The 27,422-nt window shown below is 38.4% G+C and overlaps 2 protein-coding genes across 7 annotated transcripts; one reads left to right on the top strand and one right to left on the bottom strand.

The window, feature by feature from the left end:
* Positions 1-306: 306 nt before the first annotated feature.
* snx11 (sorting nexin 11) lies at positions 307-22,306 on the bottom strand. Of its 3 annotated transcripts, none has more exons than XM_041815515.1 (7): positions 22,287-22,306; positions 14,160-14,199; positions 13,775-13,861; positions 8,911-9,011; positions 8,478-8,573; positions 8,130-8,354; positions 307-4,510 (listed from the first exon to the last, which is right to left on the bottom strand). In XM_041815515.1, the coding sequence occupies exons 2-7, from the start codon at positions 14,181-14,183 to the stop codon at positions 3,268-3,270; spliced, it is 1,776 nt and encodes a 591-aa protein (XP_041671449.1). In that variant the 5' UTR covers positions 14,184-14,199; positions 22,287-22,306; the 3' UTR covers positions 307-3,267. The 3 variants fall into 3 exon arrangements, with proteins under 3 accessions (XP_041671449.1, XP_041671448.1, XP_041671447.1); XM_041815514.1 differs by lacking the exon at positions 22,287-22,306 and adding an exon at positions 17,273-17,433; XM_041815513.1 differs by lacking the exon at positions 22,287-22,306 and adding an exon at positions 17,277-17,433.
* On the top strand, positions 18,757-27,422 carry cbx1b (chromobox homolog 1b (HP1 beta homolog Drosophila)). 4 transcript variants are annotated; one of them, XM_041815519.1, is made up of 6 exons: positions 18,757-18,944; positions 21,628-21,700; positions 22,003-22,174; positions 23,893-24,040; positions 26,522-26,616; positions 26,749-27,422. In XM_041815519.1, the coding sequence occupies exons 2-6, from the start codon at positions 21,646-21,648 to the stop codon at positions 26,888-26,890; spliced, it is 612 nt and encodes a 203-aa protein (XP_041671453.1). In that variant the 5' UTR covers positions 18,757-18,944; positions 21,628-21,645; the 3' UTR covers positions 26,891-27,422. The 4 variants fall into 4 exon arrangements, with proteins under 4 accessions (XP_041671453.1, XP_041671452.1, XP_041671450.1 ...); XM_041815518.1 differs by having other exon boundaries at positions 18,757-18,955; XM_041815516.1 differs by having other exon boundaries at positions 18,760-18,944; positions 22,000-22,174.

Here is a 27,422-nt window from a genome sequence, read left to right as displayed (position 1 = left end):
AAAAAGAGAAACTGTGCAGGTAAATTGGTGATTATTGTGCAGTTTTCTATAGATGTATGACATAAATTTAGCTCTTATATCGTTTTTCAATAAATATATTTTTGGGGCTTTTGCCTTTATTTAGATAGGACAGCTGAAGAGAGGGGTGAGAGCGGGGGGAAACATGCACCAAACAGAGGAATCGATCCTGCGACCACTGTCGAGGCCCGCAGCTTCTGTACATGGGTGCCTGCTCTACCCAGAGCTAAACCTGCACCCAAAGGTCCAACATCTTAACAGAAATAAACAGACATATGCAATAAGAGAAAACCTATTTATTTGAAATAAAAATTACATCATAGTTTGCGTATTTACAAGGACACAGTCACCCAGGTAGATTCATGTTATAAAATCAACATCTCCATAAAATGGCGCTTCAAATCCAAACATTATTAAAGAAAAAGAAGCAAAGCCATCACTCTGCAATCCGGCGACTAGATCCCATGAAACAAATGTAATAAATGACGACTGATGAGGCTCGACTCTACTGTACGTGCAGCGGCACAACAATCTCTGGGTCCCTTTTCTAAAGAATTACAATCACAGGCATCTGCTGCTGAATGAAAACAATGTTTAGATTATAATTTAGGAGCCATCAAGAGTTTCACACTAAACTGAATCAAGGCTGTGAACGTAGGGCTGTGATGTGGCTGTGAAAGAAGTCAAAGCAGTGAGATACATCAGAACTGTAACACCAAACCTGAATAAATGATCTTTAAAAGCAGTCTTCAATGCTGTATCATCATCCAATACCACTGTGAATAAGCCTAGTGTATGTAAACTCTGTTGATACGATGCTTATTTTTAAAGTAATTTTGTTCTTTTAAAAAATCCAGTAGAGCACATGTAACAGAAAAAAAGACCTTTAAATAAGATCACAGGACTGACAATGTCAATATCTGATCAAAAGGGGCTCCAAGGAATAAAATAAGTTGAAGTGGAATTAATTTGATTCTTTTTTTATCAAAAATAAATTCTTAATTTTAAATTTACATCTTTTCTCTCTTAGCTTATTTGATACACTCCTCATATCAATTTTAAGGTGAAACTGCTGCACTGAAACAGGATTTGTTGAGCTTTACTCGATAACTCCGTTGCAGTATAAATGCACAGATTAGGTTTCACAGTAAGTAGAGTGTCATGGTTGATATCTCCATGTAAATATATGTTTATTATAACTGTGTTATATTATTACTTCATCTTCTTTTAACCTTTTAACATCCTACCATTTATATTTTTAAACAGAATGTACCAAAAAAGGTCAAATGGAGCAGAAAAAGTGAAAATCTACAAAGTAACTTTAAAAAATAGTAGTATTTCTTCAACATTCCTCACATTTTCATACTGGACGAACCCTGAAAGTGTTTTGCTGGTTGTTTCATGTTTTTTCAGATCCTCATTCTAAAATTACATCAATTTAAATTGTTTTTAAAATTATGCAGTCTTTATTGTTTGACTGAAGTGACTAAGTTTGAAAAATGAGAGAATGATGTGAGATTTGAACTTTTCTTTGATTATTAATTTGCTTGTTTCTTACTGTTCTTTAACTGCACCAACTCAAGACAGCAAACTACTAAACTACTACTTTATTTACTGCATGACTTCTTTATAAAACTGATTATTTTTTATTTGCTGTGAGTAAATTCAACCCAGTGATTTTAACTTCTGAGTGTTTTTGTATTTTTTCTTTTTTTATTGAAGATCTGTATTCAATTGTTCTCTTTCCTTTTTTTGTAACAGACTTTTTAAAACTGGTTTTGGCGGATGCTAAACAAATTAAGTTTTGTCCTTTATATTAGAGACTTTTTGGGTGGCTTTGGGATTACTGTAAGTTTCTTGTTAGTCTGTAAGGAAATAATTTAAAATGTACCTACAAACACGTGTTTTCTAAGTCAAGGAAAAATTGTGTATTTCTGTCAAAACCAGTCTGGTTTGTTGTTAAATTGCATCCTTACCTTGCAGAGCAGTAAAACTGAACATAAACTGTTCACAAAATTTGTCATTTTACCAATAAAACCTTCATCACTCTATAAATTTATTATTGAACCTCTTAGGTGCATGTGTCCTTTAGTAGCTCTGAGCGCCCTCTGCTGTTTACAAAGCCAAACTTCACATCCAGCAGAGAACCCAGTCAGAGGAGGAAAACAGCGCTGATATTTAGTGTACCTGAGAACAAAATGAGCACGTAAGGTTTTAAAATTAAACAGAAACTCTAAATAAATAAAAAGTGAGACCTAAAACATGCATAACAGCACAGTGTAGGAGTGATGTGATGCTTTTAAAGTGTAATATGCCTAAAGCTTGATTGATACTTGTGTGTCAAATCTATGCCATGACATATGCTGTAGGCTTGGAGAGCTCTAAATCTATGCAGACATCTACGTATGTAGCTTACCTCTTCAGTATGTACTTTACCTTGGGGCACAGTTGGACGCGTGGTTAGATAGGGTCCTATGTGCTTATGTACATGTGTGCCTGTCCTCCTCTATAAATACAGGCAAAAAAGTCACTTAGCTTTGAGTTCATGTGGACCACAAGCCCTGGGACTGGTGTACTGGGTGGCATTAACAGTCTCTGAGTAACAGCAAATCCACCGACTGAATCCATCCAAGCAGTAGTGATGAACTGCCTTGCTCCACAAACCTCTGTTGCCTCATTCACTTTTTTGATTGAGACCTTTTTGCAATAGACACTGCACTTTACCACCATTGCTATTTTATGAATGAATGTCTTTGAATGAGGGAGAAAAGTTGTTTTTGGAGTAGCAAAGCCTTCCAGGGAGTTCTTGCAGCATGAAGCCTCCTGGTCTTGCCACATTCAAACAGCTTTTCTCCCTAATTATACGAAATTCATCCTTGAAACAAAAATGCTGGTTTACTGATTAGTAAATACACGTTAGAGTGTAGTTACTCTTGAAAAAACTCTTTCATTCAAAGGAGCTAGGAAGCTGCAGAGGTGGACAGAACATGGCGGTCTGTCATGATGCGGCTTGGGTGGACTCAGTCGGGCGGTAAAGTCAGGTTTTCAGGCATATTGTGTATACTGCTTGTTCACATCATTGCACAATGATGGCGTAGCTGCAGCATAGATTTGACACATAAGTCTAAACCAGGAGTAACAGCCAGTATCATCCATAATGTGAGGACTGTTTACATTGAGCTATGTCTTTAAATATTGGTGAGTAGTTTGTTACTGTGCCTGTGATCCTATGTGAAGCTTAGGTGCCTTTCAGCTGTCTAATTGATGCACCTCCACCTCATGAGCCTCCTCTGATACATCCACATTGTCCTGCTCTGCACATTTACTGTCAGTTAACACAGGAGAGCAGCTGGTCTCTATAACACTAAAGTCACTATTTTCAGTTAAATCTCCTCCGTTCACGGCTGAGTTAAGCTCCAGTGATTTACTAAAGTCACCGCTGTCGTTTGTGTATTGCAGATCCTCAGTGGGAATGTCCTCTTTCTCCTCAGGACACCCGTTTATGTGTAGGTCTAAAATGTGTCCACTAGAGGGCTCTTCTTCTGACCAGTTTGTGCCGTCCTCCGGTAATGTCTTCAGGAAGCCGTTCTCTTCCTGGACTTCATCGCAGATGCTCTCTTCATCGCTGACTTTGACGATGCTACCGTTAGAGGACGGCAGCGAGCGGCTTTCCTCATCACTCTCGTCTTTGGTCCTGTGGAAATCCTCCTCTTCAGCTCTCTCTTGGTCCGTTTGCTCAGCACCACTGTCCTCATTGATGTTTTCCTCGTTAGGAGGCTCTTCATGGATTTCTGGTTCAACCGGTGTCTCCTCCTGCTGTTCTTGTTCCTCACTTTTTTCGTTCTCTGGCTCTTCTTGCCCGTCAGAACTTGGTAACTCCTCCTGACTATTAATATCAGCAACTTGACCCTCGGTTCCACCAATAAAGTCATCAGCATTGTCCTCAGAGATTAGATCATTTTCTAAAACCTGTACCTCAGAGCAGACGTCTTCCTGAACAACCTCTTGAGATCCAACATCACAGTCTGTAACATCTAAAATTGCCTCCATATTCAGGCATTTTTCTGTTTCAGAATTTACTACATTTGCCTCAACAGGCCTTTCTGATTCCCCTTTCTCCTCTGTGGCTTGACAATTTTCAGTTTTCTCCTCTGTGTGTAACATCATGACGCTCTCCTCCTCAAAGCTGGTCCCCTTGGGTAAGTGCACCTCCACTGGTGTCTGTATCACACAGCTCCTCAGCTGGTTCTGCTCAGGTGGACTTTCACCCACAAAAAAGCTTGCCTCTCCTGGGTTACTGACGTCAACAACAGCTTCTAAATGGTTGCTCTTTTGGGGGACTTTTATTGAAGATTGATCCTTTAGCTTTAGCTCAGCTGTGTCCTTATCACAGGACTCCAGTAAACCTTCCAGACGGTCAGACTCGCTGCATGACAGGAGCTCAGGGCTGAAGGTATCTTGAGTTTGGGGGCAGGGCTGATGTGGAGCCGGGCTGAAAAGGAAAGAGAAAAAATGACTTCAACATCATAAATTTCAACAGAGCTTCAGGAAAGAAACTTCCTCTTTCTAGGAGATAAGAAGATAGATAACACATTTGTGTCTGGTTGTGCAAGCCTTATCTACTCAGGCAGGTTGTTCAAAAGCCTGGGGGCAAAGCACGATCTGACAGAAGAGTCATTTAACTAAGAAACTGTTGGGCCATCAGACGTTAAACCCTCTGAACCCTATGCTATTTAACTATTGTGTCTCAATAGACTCAAACTTTTGATTTTTAACAGCTTGTAAAACATCAACCCTGTGATGCACAGTCAAGCTCTAAACGTCCTTTTTTTTCAGGACAACCTGAGCTTAAGAAGTATGTGTGCTACAGTAATGTCACTTGAATTTGAAGAAAAGTTTTTGGTCTATAAAGACAAAAGAAAAACTAAACAGAAAATAAAACTCAAATATTTTTATGTATTAATCACATTCAAGATTAATAACTAAAGGGTTTTAGCACAAACTTGTTCTCCCATATCTCTGGACTTAAAAAGTTAAAAAAATAACTATCCTGTGACAATACAGTAAGTCTTAAAAATATTCATATTTTACAAAAAAAGTCCTTGCTGTTTTGGGAATTTGAGTCATTTTTTAAAGCAGTTTCTGTCTGCAGTGACATGTCACAGCCTCTCTGTGTCTCTTTCTCTCTATTATGGTCATTCAGGCTCTCTTCTCCAGTTTCTAAGTCTGTGCACATGCCCTGTTCAGCAAAGCATGATGTGATGACAGAACAGCCTGCCATTGGTTGTCACAGCCCAGTCACAATGCATTCTGGTATACAAACAGACACTATGACAACAGTATTAGCTGCTAACTGCGGGAACAATCGAAAAATTAATTATACATGAATAAAAAAATAGTCACTATCAGAGTTACAGGTTTAGATTTATTCCTTAAAGACCCTGGAGTGTCAGGCTTCTTAGAAAACGTTTTGTAAGAGCTACAAAGGCATGAATATCATTACTAATACGGCATAACGGAGCACTTTCAGAGGAAAAACAAGTAACTATGATTAATGGCTCAAAAGATATTTAACTTTGAATGACACAAGACTCGTCTTTGAGTATACAACAATGCTAGTGTCAGAGGTTAATACCCTCCAGACAAATAAAAACAGCAGCTAGAAATGTAAAGAAAGGATGTGACATTGGATAATAATACCAAGTGGGAGTACAGAAAAAGAAGATGAAAGTGGGCCTAAAACTGAACCTAGCAGTACACCATGGACAATACAAGAGGTGGAAGGTGAGTAGTTACAGTGATAATTTTATCTTGACTGTATTATACTTACACTGTTCTCCACACTTTTTTTGCAGTTTCTCTGAGTTGTAGCATTTTTGTTCATGTTTTTAACATTACTTTAATATTTTAATGTTTTATGTATGTACAAATACACAATTTTATTCTGTTTTTCTTTTGATTCTTATCTCTTATTTGTATCATCTGTTTCTTATGTAGTTATTTTATTAAATTCATATTGGTGTCAGTCTTTAAACCCTTTCCTACCATGCTATCTTTGACAATCACTGCTGCACTGACTCTGTCTGAAAGGTGCCATATGAACAAAGTTTGTTTGATTGATGTTAAAGGTAAAGCCAGTAGATGGTTAGCTTAGCCTCATAATACAACAACAACAATGAAATAAAGCTTGAATGATTTGGTTCAGCTGTAAGGAAATCCACCTACTGCACCAGCACATACAGAGCTTAATCAGTAACACATGTGACTATATCTTGTTTGTTTTGTCCGTTCAAACAAGGAAGTTTAAAATCTTCATGACCTGGGTTCACAGTGCTGTGTGCTTGACATTTCTTGACTGAGGCTAGATGCCTCCCTTTGTTAATGTTAAGTGTGCAATATGTAGATTTTTTTGCACTAAAACATCTTTTTTCAGCCTAAAAAAAACAACCAAAGCTGTGTTTGTTGAGTAATTACATAACCTCAGATATTTTCAACAGTTCTCGATGCCAGAGAAAGTTTAATTTGTATACTTGTAAAGGCCATGATAGACATAACATCTTCACAGGAATGCTGGTTGTTACGTCAAAGACTGTTACAACCACAGGTAGCTACTTTTCTGTTGTTTTTATTCATGTTTTGTGCTGCTTTCTTGTTATGGACCACAATTATTCTCTGCCATTGCCCAAACGCACCCATGAAACGCATGACTACACCCCCCTCAACAATGTGGCCCCACTTGACTTTTCCAAACTAAATAAAGACGAACTGCTCATCTCCACCTATCTCTGTTGCTTAGTTCTTGTTTGAACTGAAGACTGTATTCAATGAAAACAGCAATATTTAAAGTGTATTTAAAACCACTGTTTTGGTTTCATGAATGAATTTTACATAATCAAGGAGAAAAGCTGTAAAAAGTGGCGTTCCTGGATTGCACTCTTAAGCAGTCCTAGAAAGCACAGCAAGTGGTTTAGAGCATAAATCAGAGGCAATATTTAACAGATAACAGCTGACATACAGATGGCGGTTTAATGTTTAGTAAATACACCTAATGAAGAACAGAATTTCACTGGATATAGTCTTCAGTCCAAACAAGAAGGTAGTATCTTCTGTATTCATTTGATTGAGAGCCCCCTGGCTATAGACTTTACATACGGTATGTTTAAGCTAAGCTAACTAGCTTCAGCCTTTTTTATTAATGTCTTCTTGCTTAATGCAATCTAGCATTTTGAATTCTTTAATGGTTGAGCTTTTGTGCTTCTTCTGCCTCTGCTCTTACATAAAGCACTTGTTTTTAATGGTGTATATAAAGAAGGTATTTTTTGTTAAGATGTAAGCATACACGAGGATCTATTTGCATTAACTTAAAATTTTCTGATGCTTCACATTTATAAATCACTTGAGTGTTTCACGCTGCCTATATTAAGTTATTTTTTATACTAACTTTATATATATATATAAGGTTTGGTGCTGAAGTTGAGAATAAACATCCTACTTGGCAGCATACTTTGTATTTTTCCTGTAATGGCAGCCTGCCAGATACAGCATAACTATCTAAAGTTTACCTTATTTAAACAGAGATACTGCAGGTGAAAGGTTACTTCCACATCACTGCTTCTACGTCTGCTCTGGCAGTCAAGAAACCAGAATTTTAAACTTTGATATGATGTGGGGAAAAATCTGAAGATGTCACTACTTCTTTCTCCACTACAGCAACCAAACTAAAAGTTATAGGAACTGCAAATGAAGAAACGTCTTGTTTTTATTCATCTAAAAATAAAACCAAACTCCAGCACACCAACTGAACTTCCTCTGCTATCACCTCGTCCTCCCTCTGTCTCTTTGTGAAAGACCCAACCACAACTTTTTTTTAAATCTTTTTCACACAGCTAAAAGACTTCAGAAACATCAGTGTTTGCCATCTTGTGAATCTGAACAGACCTCTGCTGCTCTGGATTAAAAATATGACCAAAGATCTGTAGTTTTTATGCAAAGCTTCTGTATGTTTTGATACTACTGATCACTGAAATATATTTGATAAAACACATGGTATGAAAAAGTACCAAAATCTCAGACAACTTTGACCTTTGCATCAGTAGTTTGATTCTTCTTACCTCTCCATGGACTCGTATGAAACAGTCAAACTTGGCTCCTTGATGGCATCTTCCTCCTGAGCCTGAGCAAAGCCCCGATTGGACGAGGCGTAAGTGAGGATAGCATCTGTCACAGAGTATGGAGTGTGCCCCTGCACGCAGTCCTGGATGTGTCCGACTGGCAGCTGAGTCTGCAGGAAGAGATGGAGCTGGCTGTCTGACAGACATACCGTCATGTGCACAACTCTGTCGGACACAGACACAAAAACATAAAATGTTATTAATATTTGTTGTGAGGAATTATATCCACATGTAGCTTGCACTACAAAGTTGTTATTTTACAGTTAATTAAATTTAAAGTGAACTGACTTGTCCAAGAAGACCTGGAGTCCTTTCCGTCGTCCCTCCAAGAAATCCTCATTGCTGAAGGAGAAGAAAGACTTTCCTGGGAGGTCTGGGACGGGCCTGGAGGGATGAGGACAACCCAGAAGTTTAGTACATCAGAACATTAACCTCTGGAAAAATGAAGAGACTTATACAAATTTTCTTTGCATCTCCACACATGGAAGCCATTCTAATTCAATAGCTTAAAGGTGATCAAAAGCTGTCTGAAAAAATCAGCATTAATAATAATAATACTTAAAGGGTCCCTGAGCAGCATGTTTCACATGATGTGACTGTACACTATGTGAAGTGTTGCTTTAACCAGCAAATTAATTCATGCTGGAACATTTTTCATTTAAATATGGCTTTTAACGTTACTAACATGCCTAATTAAACACTTATATTTACAAGAACTTACACCAAGCCAGCGTTCTTCTGGAGCTTTTTTCTGAGCCATACAAACTCACTGTAGCGCCGACGTACGCAGGACGTCTTGGCAGTGAAGGCTTTACTGTTGGTCTGGGGATGAAAACAACAGAAATTTAATTATGAGCAATGCTATATCGAAGGAGTCCAAGTATGAGTAAGGGTTGAAACCCATTAGTATTTTCTAAGTCAACAGTCAGTGAAAAAAAAATCTAAATTTTGACTTTTTACCAAGCACACCATCCAGCAAAGTCAAGCAGGGATGTCACGATTCCAGAATTTCAAATGTTGATACAATACAGTAAAAATAAAACAATACCTGTTTTGATATCATAACAAAAATAGAAATCCTAGTCTTAGTCCTTGGATTATTTCCTGTTTTAAATCACCAAAAACTGCAGACAAACTCCTGCACACAGTCTAAGCTGCACAAACACTGGCAGTATTTTTGCACTGATTGTTTTTTGTGCACTTCAGGCAGCTAGCACGAGTTATTTTACAATCTTTGAGTGACTAATTCCCCTCATAATCAGTGTAATAAAATATATATTTCTTAAACGTAGGATATTAAAATAATACAGGCTGTATCTTTTAACAATTCATCTACAAATACTGGATTGATCTGTGGCTTCAGTTTGTAACTTTGATTCAAACCTACATAGAAGGAAGGGTTGTTTTAAAAAACTTCTTACACTTGTCAAAAATCAAACTAGAAATCCATTACATCCCTGATCTATTCTTAGATATGGGATGGAACCAAAGGATTCAGGAGCAGGTTCTAAGAATTTAATACAGTTCTGTCCTTTTCAAGAGATTGGTTCACATTGAGAATAATACAATACAAATACAAATATACAATATCATCAGCTTTATCCTCCCAACTATAAAAGCGTTAAATTTACATTTTAAAAATGCCTTGTCAGTCATCAGGATTCATGTTGTTAAAGGTAAAGATTACTACTGTTGAACCACTAATGAGCTCATGGCAGAACTAAAGCATTATCACATGTCAGATTTGTTACAGTGACGTGTCACACAGTACACAGATGTCTGCAGAACAAGCTTCCTTCTTAAAGTCAATAATCAATTACAGCCAGTGGCGGTTCCCATAGCATGAAAGCAGACGGACAAATCCTATTAGAGGGTAAAAAGTCAACATGACTACAACATGACCCCCACACTTCAATACAGAAATAGCACAAGGCTGCGGCTGTGAAGACTTTCTAGGATGTATTTGATATGATGATTCGCTTTGAAGCAGGAATACATCACATCTTCAAGGAGTTACAGGTTTGAGGATGACTTTAACGTGTGTTAGGCTATATAACTTTTCTTGTCATTTTGAACCCACACTATGCAAATCCCATCATCAAGGGGCTCTTAATCAAAACTAAAACAAAAGATAACATCAAGGGTAATGGGAAACTAATGGAAGTGATTCCCAACTACTCAACCTCCACCCCAAACTAAAAAAAGACTCTGTATGGACCGTAGTAAAGACAAGTGGGGGGAGGTGGGGCAACACAACGTGCAGCTGATGGCAGACAATTATCACAGTCCTCTGAAAGACAACATAAAGCGTGAAGGAGATACAGCAACAGAAAGGCAGCTTCCAGTAGCAATTCACAGTTCCTTGATTAAACATTCAGAGTAAAAATAAACAAGTCATGGCTGCCATGATGGACAGAGCACAACCAGTTAATGCTATGAAAATTAAGCATTTCTCTAACTTTGCAAACTGTTGGAAATGTTTGAAGCAATGCAAGTACTCAAATAAAACTTATAAAACATAAGTTTGGTCTTCTTTTAACAAATGTGGATGATTCAGTATGATATTGTACCTTCACCTGAATATCTTAGGGGTCTAGACGGGAGTTCAGTTCAACTCAAGGCATTATTTTAAGATTTCACCTTTTCCTTAAAAGCCATTTAATATTTTATCTTTTATTTTCTTAGTAGATGAAAAGACATGTTAATATGCCACTTAAGAGTGTTAGAATAAAGGTCTATATCCAAGTGTTTACAATTAAGTTGAGCATGTAAGACAGGACTTACTAAATGTTATGCAGGTTGTTTAACGGGTTAAAAAAGCTTATTTGTACCCTTTAAATTTCCAATTTGCAACCATTAAGGCTGTCAGAATTTTCACATCTTTTGACATTTTGATATTTTCAAAGCCCTATGTTTAAAACATCTGTCTATGTTATTTCATTATGAATAGTATAAAAAAAAAGCACTGAAACGAAAAAAAAAGAAAAATTATAAAACAAGTGTGTTGGAGCGGAATGAGTCCATCAAATAAAGCAGTAAACTTCTGCCCACTTTCAAACTGCACAAAAACATTGGTAATGATTTGTTACAGAGACTTGACTTGACTTGGCTGAAAGAATGAGATTGCAGACATAGTTGAAATGAGATTCTTCAGGAGGGTGGCTGGGCTCAGATAGGCATCTGCAGAAACTCATGGTAGAGCCAGCTGAGGAGGTTTGGGCATCTGATCAAGAAGCCTCTGTGGAAGTCTTCCCAAACTCATTGGAGGGATTATATGTCTGATCTGGCTGGGGAATGCTTGAAATACCTTAGGAGGAGCTGAAAAATGTTGAAGGATGTCTGGGTTGACTTTATTTGCCTGCTGACATTATGACCTGATCCCAGATAAGTGCAAAGGGATGGGTGAATGGACTTGCCAATGATTATGTGCAATTTAGAGTTTGCAGGAGTTTGTTTAGGAAACTAAATGGGCTTTAAAGTGATAGCAGCCCTTTGTTGTCTTTTTTTCCTACATTTATATACACAAGAAGCAAGTTACCAGTTTGTAAAGTCAATGGCCGCCCTACGAGGAACACAGAAACATGTTCATGCACTTTTTCATGAGCTACTGTCATAAAAGTGCTTCAACATTTTAAAATTTAGGCCAAGAGTTGGTATAATTAAGTATTCTGTAGATTTGTGCTTTCTGTTCTTTTTTAGTCTCTAACAATGTGAGATGAACTTCTTTGAACTCTCCTGACTCCTAATTTCTGCCCACTTAGTGAATGTATCAACAAAACAAAAGGTGTGTAATCATGTGAGGTCACACGACTTCGGTCAGTTTCATGAGTCAACACTGGAGCCACACATCCGCAGAGGCAGGGAACCTTACTGCTGACACAGCATTCCTGAATGCAGCCTGCTGCCTGGACAACATCAAGTCCTGTCTGAACACAATGTAAGGAATTTGTCTGTCCTAAACACAGTGGCTTCTCAAGATTTCAGCTGAAACTGTTGAAGTTTTTAAATCCTTAGGTGTGGTAGAAACTGAGTGTTTTAATAATACTGTTTAAAACATGTAAGTAGGACCCAGAGTTCATAGAAATTACATATATCTGTACATTGTACACACTTCAAGATTACAAAGGTGTTACTTAAATGACTGAGAGTATTGAAAATAACAAGCTTTAAAAATTGCATCTGTTTTTCATAAGCTGTGTTGGAGAGGAACAAATCCATCAAAAACTGCAGGCAAACTTCTGCACACAGTCGAAACATTGGCACCATTCGGGTGCTGAAATGTTGCCATTGTTTTGGGGCACACTCACGCTGGGCCCAGTTGTTTCGTACCATGCTGAGGCACAATCACCCCCCCTCACCAGTCCTCTGCCAGCCTGCACTCACTGCCCAAATGGGCCTGTCCTGACCCGGTCAAAAGACGTGAAAAAAAAAACAAGCCAAAAGTATGATTTAACTAAACAGTGAAAAGGCTGATTACAAAAAAATAGCAGCAAATGAAGGATTAACTGTACAAATGAGGTGTAAATAGACAGAATACACAGCAGGGCTATCACAGTACTCGTGTCTTCATGTTATAATACGACACAAATGTGGCACACATGAAGCAGAGGTCTTTAGAGTCAGGGCAGTGGAGAACAACACAGAGACTGCAACTAAAACTATGTGGCTTATTTTAAGTTGTATATATTTATAAATAGCTTAAACATCTTTATCTGTTGTATCTTTTTGTTATAGGAATCTTAGGCATCTGAAAGTTTGCTCCATCAACATTTATAGGTTCTTGTTCTGTGACAATGAAGGAGATCGACATAACCAAAGAAATGCTGTCCAGCTTGACCTTGGCTGCCCTGCCCTGCCCAGCCCTGGATTGTGCCACATCAGGGCCCTATGATGAATCCTGAGTGCCATACATGCCCAAAACTTATGCACATGACTGTGTTTCATGGCCTTTTTGCATTCTCATGCTTGTGCATAAGCAACCGTGTCATGCTGAAGCCTACCTCTTCCATTCAAACTAGGAAAGTTTTGCATGCCTGACCATAATACAAAGCACTAACACTAGCCAAACAAACACCGCCTAATGCTAGAGCACCCATAGTGATATGTGCAGTTTTGTTGAAATGTTATTGAAACAGGTATCTACACCTTTTGATTTTGCCAGTATTTCCCACACAATGACAACACTTGGGTGGGACACCCAGCTACTTTCTAAGCCACCCAAGTATATTTGCTGGGCGTTATCCTTTTTTCATTTTTTGTTTGACTGAATAATAGTTCAAAATTGGAAAGTATTCAATTTCCAATAATGTCCATACATATAAAAAGTAACACATAGTTACATTGCTGAAATTGAAAGTCCCTGCCTGACAACTTAACACCCCTCTCAGCATGTTTCATTTCCTTTTAGTCTAGATGCATCCGACATCTTGTGTCAAGCACGTGGATTTGCCTTGTTGCTGGAGTGTGATATAAATAAACTCTCCTGCCTCTGATTAAAAAATCCTGATGCTCCAAAAACCAGCAATCCCCTAGAAGTTCCCTTTTAAAGCGACCAGAAATAATATAGTGTAGGCGATAAAACTCACATGTAGGAATATTTTGTAATCCACATATGAATTCCACGAGCCTTCATTTTGAACCCGGGGATCTTGGACCCGCACTGCCACAAACTCCTGAAGGACACAAACAAAGGTGAGGTTTTCAAAGTGTATATTGAATTCAATAACTGTGGTGATGCTTGTGACTGTGCATTTCCCATAATCATTGATAAACAGGCTGAGATGCACAGCAGATTACTGGCAGACGCTGACTCATCATACCATCTCTTTAACAATGATCAAGTTCCTCTCATACTTGTTTACCCATTATTTCAGGTATTGTTCTCTGTTGATGAAGTGGAAGTTTAAAAAACGGATGTTTCACCAAAAGAGAGACCTAATAGAAATTAGAAGTTAAATGAAGGTCACTTACATCGTCTTCTTGATTGCTGATCATCCTATCGAGTCACGCACTGCATAGAGAGGAGAATGAGTTAGGGGGAATTCAATAGACAGGATCAGAAGCCCCAGCTGTGATCATCTGAAAGGATGACTCACTGAACAATACAGAAGCTGGTCAGCGAAAATCAACTGAGTCACTCTGGTCGTCATTTCTCTTTCCCCTTCAGAGGAAGAGAGTATTTAGACTCCGAAGGGCCTTTTTAAGAAGTAGGAGTAGGGTTATTCCTGCAGGACTTTAAGGGAATTTCTGAGTCTCATAGAGGTTCTTTCAAGCTGTCGGCCAATAGAGGATGACAGGAAACAATAGTAACCAAAATAACCAGTAGAAGAGTTGAATCATGCATTTTCTTAACCAAATACACAAGACACTCCAGGGAAAATTATCCATCATAACCCTAGTGAGGGACTGAGATGGTCAAATTTTTCTTATGCAATCTCTATTGTTTTGATGATTGTTAGTATCAAAAAGCACCTAAATATAAAAAAATCCTCTATCTTATAAGACAGGTGTGTGGGAGTGGAATGAATACATCAAAAATTACAGAAAAACTCCTTAACACTGTCCACATTACAGTAAAACATTACACTGCCAATGTTTTTGTGTGATTTCGACAGTGCACAAGGGTTCGCTTGCAAATTTTGAAAAACTGGTTCTGAATAAACACACTTGTGTACCACAAAGAGGATCAGCGCTCAGTGAAGAAATCCCTAATTCATTACTAACTGCCTCCACAATTCAACCGTGCAGACCGATGGGCGGTGAGAAACCAGCAGCTCACCAGGCTTGAAAACGATCAATTACTGAACATTGGACTCAAAGATGACTTATCTTTTTGTTGCAGTAGTTTGAAAACATGTACTGATATAGTTTCACTTTTATTAAATTTATGTCTGAGTTAGATGTACTGTATTGGGACAACCCTACAAGAGACACTCCAAAATTTCAGAATATGCATGTCGGGGCTGTACTTAACTGCTACTTACCCCAAGATACAATTTGTTGGTTCGATTCTCATATAATCTACAATAATTAAATGTAAAACTGTAGATGTTATATATGTTATAAGATGTCTCATAACAGCTTTAGTTTGTCTGCTTTATCTCAGTGAATAACTAATGTATAATGCTCAATGTTGTCATACTACAGTTTTGAATTTCAATACAATGCTAGAAAAATCAATATCAACACCTGTTTGGATATGACTGCAACAAAATTAAAGTCTTTGGCACCCAGTATTGGCTAATTTTTCAACTGTAATTACAAAAAAATTGTAGGTGAACCTCTGCACACTTTTTAAACTGTAAAAAAACATTGGCACACAGTGGTGCAGAGATTAGTGCTGAAGCCTTGCAGCAATCAGGTGCCTTGTTTCAAATCTGGTTTTTCAGGGCCTCTCTGCTTGGAGTTTGCTTGTTCTCAATATACATGCATCTCCCACCATCCAAAGAAGTGCTCATCCGGCCAAATGAGGACTCTAAATTGTCCGTAGGTGTGTGTGGTTGCTGTCTGTCTCTCTGTGTCGGCCCTGTGACTGCGGACCAGTCCAGGGTGTACCCCACACCTTGCCCAGTGACAGCTCAAGCCCAGAATAAGTGGTGTAGATAATCGATGGATGCAGAGACAGTGTACGGGAGTTTGTCCACAGCTTTTGATGAATATATTCATGTCTTATGAACCTATCTTATGAAATAGACTTGTCTTAAAGCTTTAGTACTTTTTGATACTTTTGGTTGTTAAAATAACAGATGTTATATAATTTTAATCCTGTCATTTCATAAAAAAATCACAGCATTGTAAATTTGGACAACCTTAACGATGAAATGAAAGGACAAAGCAGGGAATCAGCACATTTAATAACCAAGTACCAGAGATGGCTTCAAGGAGTGATTTTGTTAACTGGCAATTTTCAGCCGAATGCGTCTGTGGGTGTCAAAGTTACAACAAATACTGAGGATAGGAGGTGTCTGTACAAATCCTGTTTTGTTTGGCTTTTCCTTAAAGACACATTTCATGAGGATATCTAATATTTGAATAAAAAACATACCACTCAACAATGACAACCAGACATAGGTGGTTGTACCAATAGGCAAAGATGGAGAACTGCCCAGGGCCTAGTGCACTAAAGGGGTCTCAAGTAAATAATTACAAAGAGTATTTAGGATGTAAATGAGTCTACAGTGCTTAAACAGCATCGTACGAGAGTCTGACCAAAGTAATTTTCTCTGGAAAGGATCCTTAAAAAAGCCCCACCAAGTACTCATATCACGAAAACTATTTTGTCATAGCTTTTTAATGAGATGCATCAATAAAAATGATGTATTTTTGTGTTCAAACTGCATATTAAAAAATAATGATCTGTGGCATTGCAACTGATTACACTTGTAGTTAGCATATGCTGTTTGTTTTATAAGTTACACCTCAGCTCAAGACATGCTTATGTGTATCCATATGTCTTTCAGTTATGTTTTTATTCAAGACGTGATGAACAAGTACCGTTTTTTCACATTTATGCATGTCCTGTGGTTGTGTAATTAATGGCATTATGGCATTACGACCTTGTAAGCAAAATATAAAAAGAACCCATCAGTCTTTGTTACGGGTAAGTGTCACTGGTCAACACGGTCACATTTTAAACCGTAACACCAGAAGATGTTAGGCATTTTCTGTTCAAAACAGCTATAAATCGACTGTTTCTGATAATTGACCTATTATCTCAACACTTAGTTTAAAGAAAAACTATGAAGATATCAAAGAAAACAGTAGAAAATGTTGTAAATGAAATAAATTCTCGCACTTTCCGGTATATCTAAAATACATGTGTCACTTACTTTCATCAAAACAAAGTGTTCTAGCACTGATGGGCGTTTTCTCTTAGAGTGAATACAGCCCCAAAGTTACACGCATTAAAATAAAGGGAGAGAAAAGCCGTTAATAAAGAAAATAGACAAATAACAGGGATGTTATCATGTAGTTTAATAACAGCTAACGTTTTTAACATTAGTTGTCTGGCCTGGATGATAACACAAACTCAAACAATCAGGCTAAGTACAGCTAGCGAAATGCTAATGTCAAACGGTACTTACTCACTTTCATGAAGTGTATGTTAGCTCCTGAGGCAGTATCCAGTCGGCTCTTGTCTATGTTGTTCTGTTTGTTGAGGTTTCTATTTTAGTGAAGTATAAAACCCTCAAACACAGTGGCTTGTTATTCCGAACACCTCCTCTCTCCATTTCGCAAGTCACAAGCGCCGCACACCATGATGTCATTGCTTCCGGGGGTGCGCGCGCGGCATATGTTAAAACACGGAAGGGAGTTTGCGCGGACTGAACTGAATCGGTCTAATTTTATTAAAGGGCCATAAATTATTATTTATTAACTATTTCACGTCTACAGACAGGGAAAGGTACGGCCCAGAACAAGTTAAAATATAAGAAACATTTTGGGGTTTGAAACCACAAAAACTGACCGTCACTTTCTTAAATTAAAGTGTTATTATTAAATTATTAAATGTGATAGTAATACTCTGGTGAGAATTAGTTTTAGTCTTATTTTCCATGCATCATAAATCATAAGAATGATAATATAGATGATATAGCATTACCCCACATCTTTATTAATCTGCTATGTATATCAATAGAAGCTACACACATACTAACCTAAATATAACTATACATTATAAAATTAATGTAATGATTATGCTTTATATGGCTTGTATTTTCCATACAGCAGTACAGCAGTGATCACCAACTTGTAGCCTGGGGACCACATCAGGCCCCGTAAGCTTCCCATCCAGCCCCCAGAATTTGACTAAATTCAGAGTAAGTGAGGAGAAATAAACGTGTTGTGGTTTTGAAGGTGTCTTTTGTCCTCAAAAACCTACGGCTATTAAGTCAACCCCAGAAATGATTAATGTGGAAACAGTTTTATCAGGAGTGACTTAAAATTTGATCTGTTTTGTTAGAAATCCTCCTATCAGCCATGATATTCAAGTATTCAAGTGCAGTACTTCACCTATGAAACACCCTGATAAAAGTAAAGTAACTGATTTTAAAAAGAACTCAAAAAGTATGCATAACAAAACAAAACAAAAAATCAATAAAAGCCCACATTGCCTCATACAAAAATTTCAACCTAAATAAAATAGAAACTTTGGATGGCAATGAAATAATATTACATAGCCTACATTATGAGAGCATGTAAATAACGCAGAAAGTCATAAAATAAATTCAAAATTCACATTTTAGTGGGTCTGTCATCAAATGGATAAATAATGAATAACTGTTTGATTATATGTCACATTTGTCCTTGTTTTCGTTTCACGGGCGGACTGAGGAACAAAAAGAGTACAAATTTGTCAAACACTCACTCTGACACGGGACAGGGGTACAGATAATGTATGGATATGGCATCCACTGAGCGTTGTTCCAGTCCGGAGTTTGCTTTCCCTCTTCATTCACAGATTTAAACATCATACAGATGCAGCACGCCCTCCTTATGTGACGTCGACGAGTAAATCCACATGAGTTAACAATCAGTGAAGCTGCTCCGTCCTCACGCTTCAACGAACCAGTGGGACTTTTTTCTTCTCCCGTACCAGACGAAGGGGCGGAAACGATAGATTTCACTGTAGTCAAACTAGCGGATATTAAGACAACAAATCAATACTAACAGCAATATAATTGCTGTGCAACTGCGTAGCAGAGGCTACCGCATTGTTTTATTTCGTTTCGGAGTGGAACTTTAAAAAATTTAATTGTAAGTCATCGGTGAGTTTGATTTTTGTCTTCCCTCCTCCCTCCAAGCGTGTTGTTTCGGAATCGTTTGATTGTGCACGAGCCTTAGCTAGGTGTTAATATGCATGTATTCAGTGAAAATGACCACTGCACCTTGTGTGTATTGAGAGGGCATATTTAACACCATACCTAGGCTTTAAAAAGATCATTATAATCTGCAGATATATTGGAGTGTGATACATTAGTTACGAACGCAAAAGCAATATGGAGGAAAAGCAGCTAGCTGCAAACTGAGGGTCTCTGCGAGGCTTTGTCGTGCGGTGTTTTCTTCTCTCTGTCTGCAAACGTTATAAACTAAAAATCTCTGTCTATGGTGCAAGAGGATTTTAATGCATGTGCTAATTTTATGCAGCTTTGCTGATTTTATTGTCATCATTGATTTCCCAGACTAATGTTAGGCTGTGCTGCCGCCAGGTGTTGCAAACCTCCTATGCACCGTTGTTGATGCTGCCAGGTCCATTCATACAGCTCCACAGCGGTTTTGTTATCAGTGAAATGATGCATTTGCAGACTTTCTGCTAGCTAAAGGTGATCAGCAATATTTGCTTCACACATTGAACCCCCACCCCCTAAGAAATCTAATGAGTTTACACCATGTTCAAAGGTAAAGGTGCATGGGTAACTCCAGGCAATGCAGATTAGACAGTCTCTTTAGAGAGATGCATAAATGGGTATTTTGCTTGACTGATATGGGCCCACCAAAAACATATTTCAGTTTACATGCTGAATATTTTTCCATATACATGGATATAATGCTTTTTTATTAGTCTCATAATAGGAAAATATATTCTTTTAAAAATGTTTTAAAGTTATGCCATTTTATTTTTTTTTCTCCAGCAGAGTGCAAGCTTTGCTCAGATTTGTTGATAGTCATTTTTATGTAAAACAAAGAATGCTTTGTTCCCCCTACCCTTAATTGTTATTAATAGTAGAGATGCACAGTGTTATTGGTATGATATTGTTATTAATACATATTATCTTAGAAAGTGAATTATAGGTGTCTGAAGAAATGAACATTTCTGCTGATATTTACAACATATCTTTTGACTGTAAAAATCTGCTTCTGTCAGCTGCAAATATTGGCCATCCAAACAAATCAGTTGCTCTTTTGACAGTAAGTGTACAAAGATGCTCAGATAACATGCAACTTTGAAATTTTCAACTCAATATATCATCATAGGTGAGCTGCAGGAGTACATGATAATATTGGCAGCAAGAAGGTGCGTGAGATATGAAGCCCAATTTTTGACAAGGCATCACACCTCAAATGGTGCATTTATGAGAGGGTTGCACTAGTGCAGTGACTCCCAGCCTTTTTTTCCTTTGAGCCCCCCTGCTTGTATCTAAGAAAATCTGAGCCTCCCTGGGACAGACACACAAAGCATAGGAATACATTGCGGTCAGAAGTTGAAATTCAAACAAAACAACCCTTAACACAAATGCTCTTACTCAAAGAACTCTGTCAGAACTTTTCATTGGTTTGTGAGTTTTAGCTTGATTTTAGTTAAGATGTGCAAATCTCATTTTAACAGCCTCAGAGCGGACAGAGCCTTGCACCCCTCTGCCCCCCCCCCCCCCCCGGTTGGGAACCAAAGCACTACTGGATGTCTCTCACATGCAACCAAAAAAAAAAAAAAAAGAAAACAATCAGGCTGTGCAACTACATAACCGCAAAAAGGCTGCAATTATTTTTGTATTAAGTTTCATTTGACAGGTTTTAAAAGGCCTTTAAGTTTACAATAGTTCCACTGTTACACCTTTATTATCAAGAAAGGAAGAGCTTAATATTTTGAAAAATATTAAGTTAATTTGATACTAGGACTGTAAAAACAAGGTGTGTTGTTTATGTTATCTAATATTTGTAAAGTTTGATTTTATTTTTTTAAAAGAACCCCTTTTAGCTGCTACCAGGACAGCAAATAGTCTTCCTGGGATCCCCCATCAACCAACAGAGTTTAATTGAGAAATACACTCTCCAAAACTAGCATTATTCTGGTAAAAAAGTGATATTATTGCATCACTGTATACCAGTTATATATTGAAACTTTGAGGTTTTATAGATGCTGATAAAACTATTTGTAATAAACCATTACACTTCAGACAGATTACTTAAAGCCCAAGTGCCAGGGTAGCTCCCCCTGCTGGTAAAAAGAACACAACCAATCCCTATTTGATACCATGGCATAAAGAATGGTCTTTGGCACTCAGTGTTAAGAACTTTTTCATCCTTAAAAGTGCAAGAAAACCCCCGCAAGCTGTGCAAATTAAAAAAAAAAAATACATTGGCAACTGTTCAATACAAAAAGTTGCCAATGTATTTGTGCAGTTTAGACAAAGTAGAGGACTTAGAATTTTTCTAATGGATTTATTCCTCTGATAAGCACCTGTCTCATGAAATAGATACTGTCTTTTACAGCTTTGTTGTGTTTCAATGCTTTGATCACCAAAATAATCGATACTATTGTAGCATTTAAAAACAAAAAAATCTTCAATTTTACAACTAACTAATCAACCAATGACTGATAATCTTCACTGTCTCAAGATGTTACCCATGTATCTCCATAATAAACCCCACTGCTGTTTTCTCCTCTCTACCACATTGATCCGGGTTCTCTCCATCATGCAACAATGTCGATGTTGACCAGGAACCTGCTGGTCCCCAGATGAGTATGAGCCTGACTACAGAACCCCCTAACGATGCTCCCACTGTTACAGAAGGTTTAAAATATCATTATTTTCTAACATCAATATCTCTGTATCACTTGTCCTTGTGCGGTAAAGGTGTTTGTCAAGAGTCAAAGAGTGGGTAAAGTTATTTATGTGGCACTGTAAATGTTTGTAACCCCTGTTTCCCCTCCCACATGTGAAGACGCGTCCCAAAACGAATGTAAACATCCAAAACTCTGCCACTTTTATTTCTGACACCTACAGGCAGTTGTAGTTTAGTTTCACATCCCAGCGTTTGCTAGAAGTTGCCCTCAGGTGGTAACTGCTCTTTACAAATGTTTGTTATCCAGCAGAGAACAAAATGACCACCACGCCAGAGAAGAAGGAGAAGAAGCCAGATGAGGTGGCAGCAGCAGCAGCAGAGGAAGAGGAGGAAGAGGAAGAATATGTGGTGGAAAAAGTGCTGAATCGGCGGGTGGTCAAAGGGAGAGTAGAGTATCTTCTCAAGTGGAAAGGCTTCTCGAAGTGAGTGTTTTAAAAGGATATGTAACCTGTGTACGAGGGTTCTGGTGTAGACTTTCAGTGGAAAATCACAAACTTGGCTTATCTCGTATGAGTGCATACTTTCCTGACTTACCCAGAATTCACTGCAGACTTGTAGATATGAAGGGTGTGGTATCCAGCCCCTAAATGTGAAAACATATATGTAATTGAAAGTGCACTCAATGTTCACAACGGAAACTAGATTAAATCAGAGCAAATATGATCATGTTGAGAAGATGTTAAGTTACAGTGAACATTGCACAGTGAACATTTACCTTTTTGGCTATTTATAGCACATTAGAAGAGTTATTTGTATTTTCCAGCTGATTCAAAATTTTTTGGTTCTAATGGTGGTCTTTTTTTTGTTTTAATCCTGATGATTACAGCTTACAGCTCACAAAAATCCACTATCTCAAAATATTAGAATGTCACAAAGCATCAGTCCACTAAAGGTTTTATAATACAGAAATGTTTACCTTCTAGAAAATTCTGTCCATTTATGCACTCAGTAATTGGTTGGCACTTGTTTTGCATAACTTGCTGCATGTATGTGATGTAGCATGGAGGCGATCTGTCTGTGGCACTGCTAGGGTGTTATGAGGTCCAGGTTGCCCCAATAGCAGCCCACAGCTCGTCTGTATTGTTGAGTCTGGTGTCTCTCATCTTCCTCAGAGATTCTCCACGGGGGTTCAGGTCAGACCAGTTGGCTGGCCAATCAAACAGTAATACCAGGGTCAGTAAACCAGTTTCTGGTAGTTTTGGCTTCAGGTGCCAAGTCCTGCTGGAAAAGTATCTCCATAAAGCTACTCAGCAGCTACTCTCTAAAATCTCCTGGTAGATGGCTGAGCGTTGACTCTGGACTTGATAAAGGCCAGTGGACCAACGGCAGCAGATGACATGGCACCTAAAACCATGACTGACTGTGGAAACAGAAACACTAGACTTCAAGCACCTTGGAGTCTGGGCCTCTCTGATCTTCCTCCAGACTCTGGGACCTTGATTTGCCAAATGAAATCAAAATTTAGTCTGAAAACAGGTCTTTGGACCACTGAGCCACAGTCCAGTTCTTTTTCTCCTCAGTCCAGGTGAGAAGAACACAACACTTGTTGTCAATTTCCTGTACCCGTCTGTGTGTGGTGTCTCTTGACTGACTCCAGCCTTAGTCCACTCCTCGTGAAGCTCCCCTAAGTTCATGAATCTGCTTTGTTTGACAATCCTCTGAAGGCTGAGCTCATCCTGTTGCTTGTACACCTTCTCTAACTCCCTTTCCCATCCAGTCAGCTTTCCATGGATCTGTTTTGACACAGCCTCTGAGACCAGCCTGCCTTTTCAGCAGTGACCTTCTATGGCTTACCCTCATTGTGGAGGGTGTCAGTGAGTGTTTTCTGGACATTTGTCAAGTCAGCAGTCTTCCCCGTGATTGTGGTTGTGTGAACTGAACCAGAGTGAGAGAATGAAGGCTCAGGAAAACTTTTCAAATTGGACTTTTCCACAGTATTCTAATATTTTGAGATTATGGATTTGTATTTTTGTGAGCTGTGAGCCAGATACACAAAAAAGTCTTGAAATGTTTCACTTTTTATGAGATGAATCTAGAATGTCTTGAAATTTAACTTTCTGATGTAAATCATGAGAAAAAAAAAACTTTTAAATGATATTCTAATTTCTTGAGATTCACCTGAATATGCTTGTGTTTGCAGTGAAGACAACACGTGGGAGCCGGAGGACAACCTGGACTGTCCAGATTTGATCGCAGAGTTTCTGCAGTCCCAGAAAACAGCACACGAAGGAAAGAGGAAGGCAGAAGCAGACGGAGACGAAAGCAAATCAAAGAAGAAGAAAGACGATGCAAGTCCCAATTCTTTCTTTTTTTTCTTCCCATGAAGAATTCACTGAAGTAGTAGTAGTAGTGATTTTATGATGGCAAATTATTTAAAAATAGCACCAAAATTAACAGAAAACCCAAACGCAGCTGGCAGCTGGTTGGTAAGATGATGAGGTACAGACAGCAGATGTTCCCTTTATTTTCAGGGAACCTGAAACCGTGACACACAGCTTTAGTTATGATAAACCACATAAGAGGGTCTGATTACAGCTGGGAATGAGAAGGCAGGGTGTTGGTTCAGGTGACAGCTTAAATAAACCTCATTTAGTATCGGTCAACCAATAACTGCCTCGCTATACCTCAGTAACTTGCAGTCAGCCCTCTGTGTGACAAACATAAACTTTCTGGCCACAATCCTGGGTTGTAAATGGGATTTAAAAGTTGGACAAATCTACACAATAACACCTATAGCACCCATGCCCACAGGGGGGTTTACTGCTTAACCCCTCGCTTTCATAGCACTTTAAACACTGTTCATAGTGGCTAGTTTACAAAAGTTGACTCCAGTTTTCCTTGGTAGTATCTGTAACGTTTTAAAATAGCTCCCTGGGCAACAGTTAAGCTCAGTGGGTGGAGCAGGCGCCCACATATAGAGGCTATAGTCCTCGCCACACTGGTTGTGGGATTGATTCCCGGTCTTGGCGGATGTCTTCCCCTGCTCTCTCTCCCCATGTTTCCTGTCTCTCTTCAGCTGTCCTAATAAATAAAGGTAACCATGCCCAAAAATAATCTCTAAAAAAGCTCCCTATGCTTCATATTTTCAGATTTAAAGGAATTAATGCCAAGAAAAACTTGAAACAATGTGAATGGACGCTGTCCTTACATAGGCAGCAGCTACAGACCTGGAAACTTTACCTGACTTCTGATAAAAAAACAAGTTGGGTTTTTTCTTATCATAATTCGTGTCCTTTCTTGATGTTGATTGGCTTGTGAGTGAGAAGTGACACTGATAAATGCAGCGATGTTTAATTGAACTGTTTTCAACTGAGAGTGTGGCAACAAAGACAGCTGACACCAAGGGCATTTATTCTGATGGCGCTGAGCCCTACAAACACTGAATAACATTGGCTTTGTATTGAAAATTAGCACTTTCACTGCAAAAAACGCTAACCGTGGACACAGACCCATAAAGTGCGTCTTTAACAATGTACATGTAAAACAAAACAGATACTGTCTTTTTCTTTGCTTCCTGTCCTGCACTTTTAAAACTATAAGCAGCTTCTCCAGGTGAAAAATTGCGATAACTGCAAACCTTTAGAAATTACCCCTTAAATAAGAGAAGCATTTATATTGGAAAACTGGGCCATTCACAGTTACTGTGATAAAAAGACACTGCTGCAGCACTGAAGGTAAAAAAACTGCTGATATGACTCTGTAAATTCATATATAAACCCATTTAGACTGGATGCAGCTTTTACATGTGTAAACCTGGTGCGATGTCAGTGCATTTTGGATGATCTTATTAATTTTTAAGACTGCTAAACTGCTATCTGATTCCCTAAAATACAAACTGAACGGCAGCTAGGATGTAGCAATATTTTGGTTTAAGCCTCTTCAGCTTCCATGTGCAAAAGTTGATGGAGGAAAAGAGTTTCAAATAACGTTCCGATTCCGATCAGAAATACATCCAATACAGCTTAAGGTGCTGGTACTGGTATTGGCGAGTACACGAGTGTTAACTTTGTATTTTGCTTTGTTTAGCCATGCTGAATGCTAGCACTATAAACCAGAAGTCAAATCTTTGCAAACGGAAAACACTGCAAGCCTGAACTACTGTTTTTAGAGCAGTGAAGAAGAACCAAAGGACACATTGCAGCAGCAAAGAATGGAGGCTGTGTTACAGTTTTTCTCTGAATGTGATCATTAAAATGCCTTCCAGACCGGCGCTATCGTACACAAGAAGTGACACAATTTATCGAAAGTTAAATAACCTTTGAACAATTTAATCGTTCCCCCCCCTTGAAGAAGAGGAAATTGATAAAAATATTAATGGACTTTAGGGCTGAAAATTATTTACAGTTGTTTTTCAGAAAGCCCTCAGGTTTTGGGAAGTTTTCTCACAATATTAAGGTTGTAGGAGCCGTTTTTTTCAGACTGCCTTAGATCCAAATGGGTTTATAAACTATTTGGTTTTCTGTCATAAAGGTGAGAGGCAGCTTCATGACATAGAAAACTCTAACTGTGGGCTTTTGTTTCACAGTGATCAAAAATCTAGTAAAAAATAATCAGATGATGATAATAAAACCCAGAGAAATCTATTTTGCTAAACAATGCAGGTGTGAGAGTCATTTGACTCCAAACTCTACAGCTTAACACATAAAATCACACCCTGACGTTTTGATTTTCCACTGTTCTCCTTAAAGCCTCACATGCTCCATGTTCACAGAGGAATGGTGGCATCCTATATGTTGCTTTTATGTTGTATTTTGTTGTTTGATCCTCAGACAGAGAAGCTAAGGGGCTTTGCTCGAGGTCTGGATCCAGAGCGGATTATTGGCGCCACAGATTCCACAGGAGAGCTCATGTTCCTCATGAAATGGTTTGTATGCAGGGTTCATAATCACAGCTGCTTAAACTGGAACATCTCTGACTGAAAAACTGCCTGTTTTATTTAGGAATTGGATTATGGATGATGAGGATGAGTTAAATGGGTTTTTTTGTGTTCTTGCAGGAAAAACTCAGACGAAGCAGACCTCGTGCCGGCAAAGGAGGCTAACGTGAAATGTCCGCAGGTTGTCATCTCGTTCTATGAAGAAAGACTCACCTGGCACTCGTATCCGACTGAAGATGAGAAGAAAGAAGACAAGAACTAACGCAGGGTGGAGGGGGGAGAGAGTCTGTAGTTTTCAATGTACTTTGGATGGGAGGGGGTCGGGAAGGGAGCGGAGACGAGCAAGACGCCATTTGACTGATTTGTCTCTGGTGATTTATCACTCATTTGACTTTTATCTGGATATCATAAACTGTAAATATGCTTCAAGTTTGCCCAAAAGAACTTTAAAATCAGTGTTAATTTCAGCATCAGTTTCTGGAAACTTTCAGTACAGCGCTCCGTCATCTTGCTGTGAAATCAGTTCAGTGAGGTGATTTATCTTTTTAGTGTGCCATTTTATTTTTTACTTGGTGCTTTTTCAGCAGAACTGTGTCCATTTTAGCTGTTTTCTTAGGACTTGTCATGTGTTCAGTTCAGACAACTTAATTAATCCCCGAAGGGCAATTCAGTTACATTCAGTGTACAGTTATGAACTCTTTTCAATGATTAGTTTGGCCATTTGTAATCTTTGTAGTGTTTTTCATTATTCTGTCTTGCTTGTGGGTTTTTGGAGAATAAACCACTTTTTGTTA

Source organism: Cheilinus undulatus, linkage group 20 (genome assembly GCF_018320785.1).
Source record: "Cheilinus undulatus linkage group 20, ASM1832078v1, whole genome shotgun sequence".
Classification (NCBI taxonomy): Eukaryota; Metazoa; Chordata; class Actinopteri; order Labriformes; family Labridae; genus Cheilinus; species Cheilinus undulatus.
Note: the sequence above shows the minus strand (reverse complement) of the source record. Positions and strands in the feature narration are given on the sequence as shown.

Coding starts and splice junctions, on each gene's coding strand:
- snx11 (XM_041815515.1), bottom strand. CDS start 14,183: ATGATCAGCAATCAAGAAGACGAT. Junction 9,012..13,774: donor ATTACAAAATATTCCTACAT/GTGAGTTTTATC, acceptor TTTCATCCCCAG/ACCAACAGTAAAGCCTTCAC. Junction 8,355..8,477: donor CTCCAGGTCTTCTTGGACAA/GTCAGTTCACTT, acceptor TGTGTCCGACAG/AGTTGTGCACATGACGGTAT.
- cbx1b (XM_041815516.1), top strand. CDS start 21,646: ATGAGTATGAGCCTGACTACAGAACCCCCTAACGATGCTCCCACTGTT. Junction 21,701..21,999: donor TGCTCCCACTGTTACAGAAG/GTTTAAAATATC, acceptor TTTGTTATCCAG/CAGAGAACAAAATGACCACC. Junction 26,617..26,748: donor CTCATGTTCCTCATGAAATG/GTTTGTATGCAG, acceptor GTGTTCTTGCAG/GAAAAACTCAGACGAAGCAG.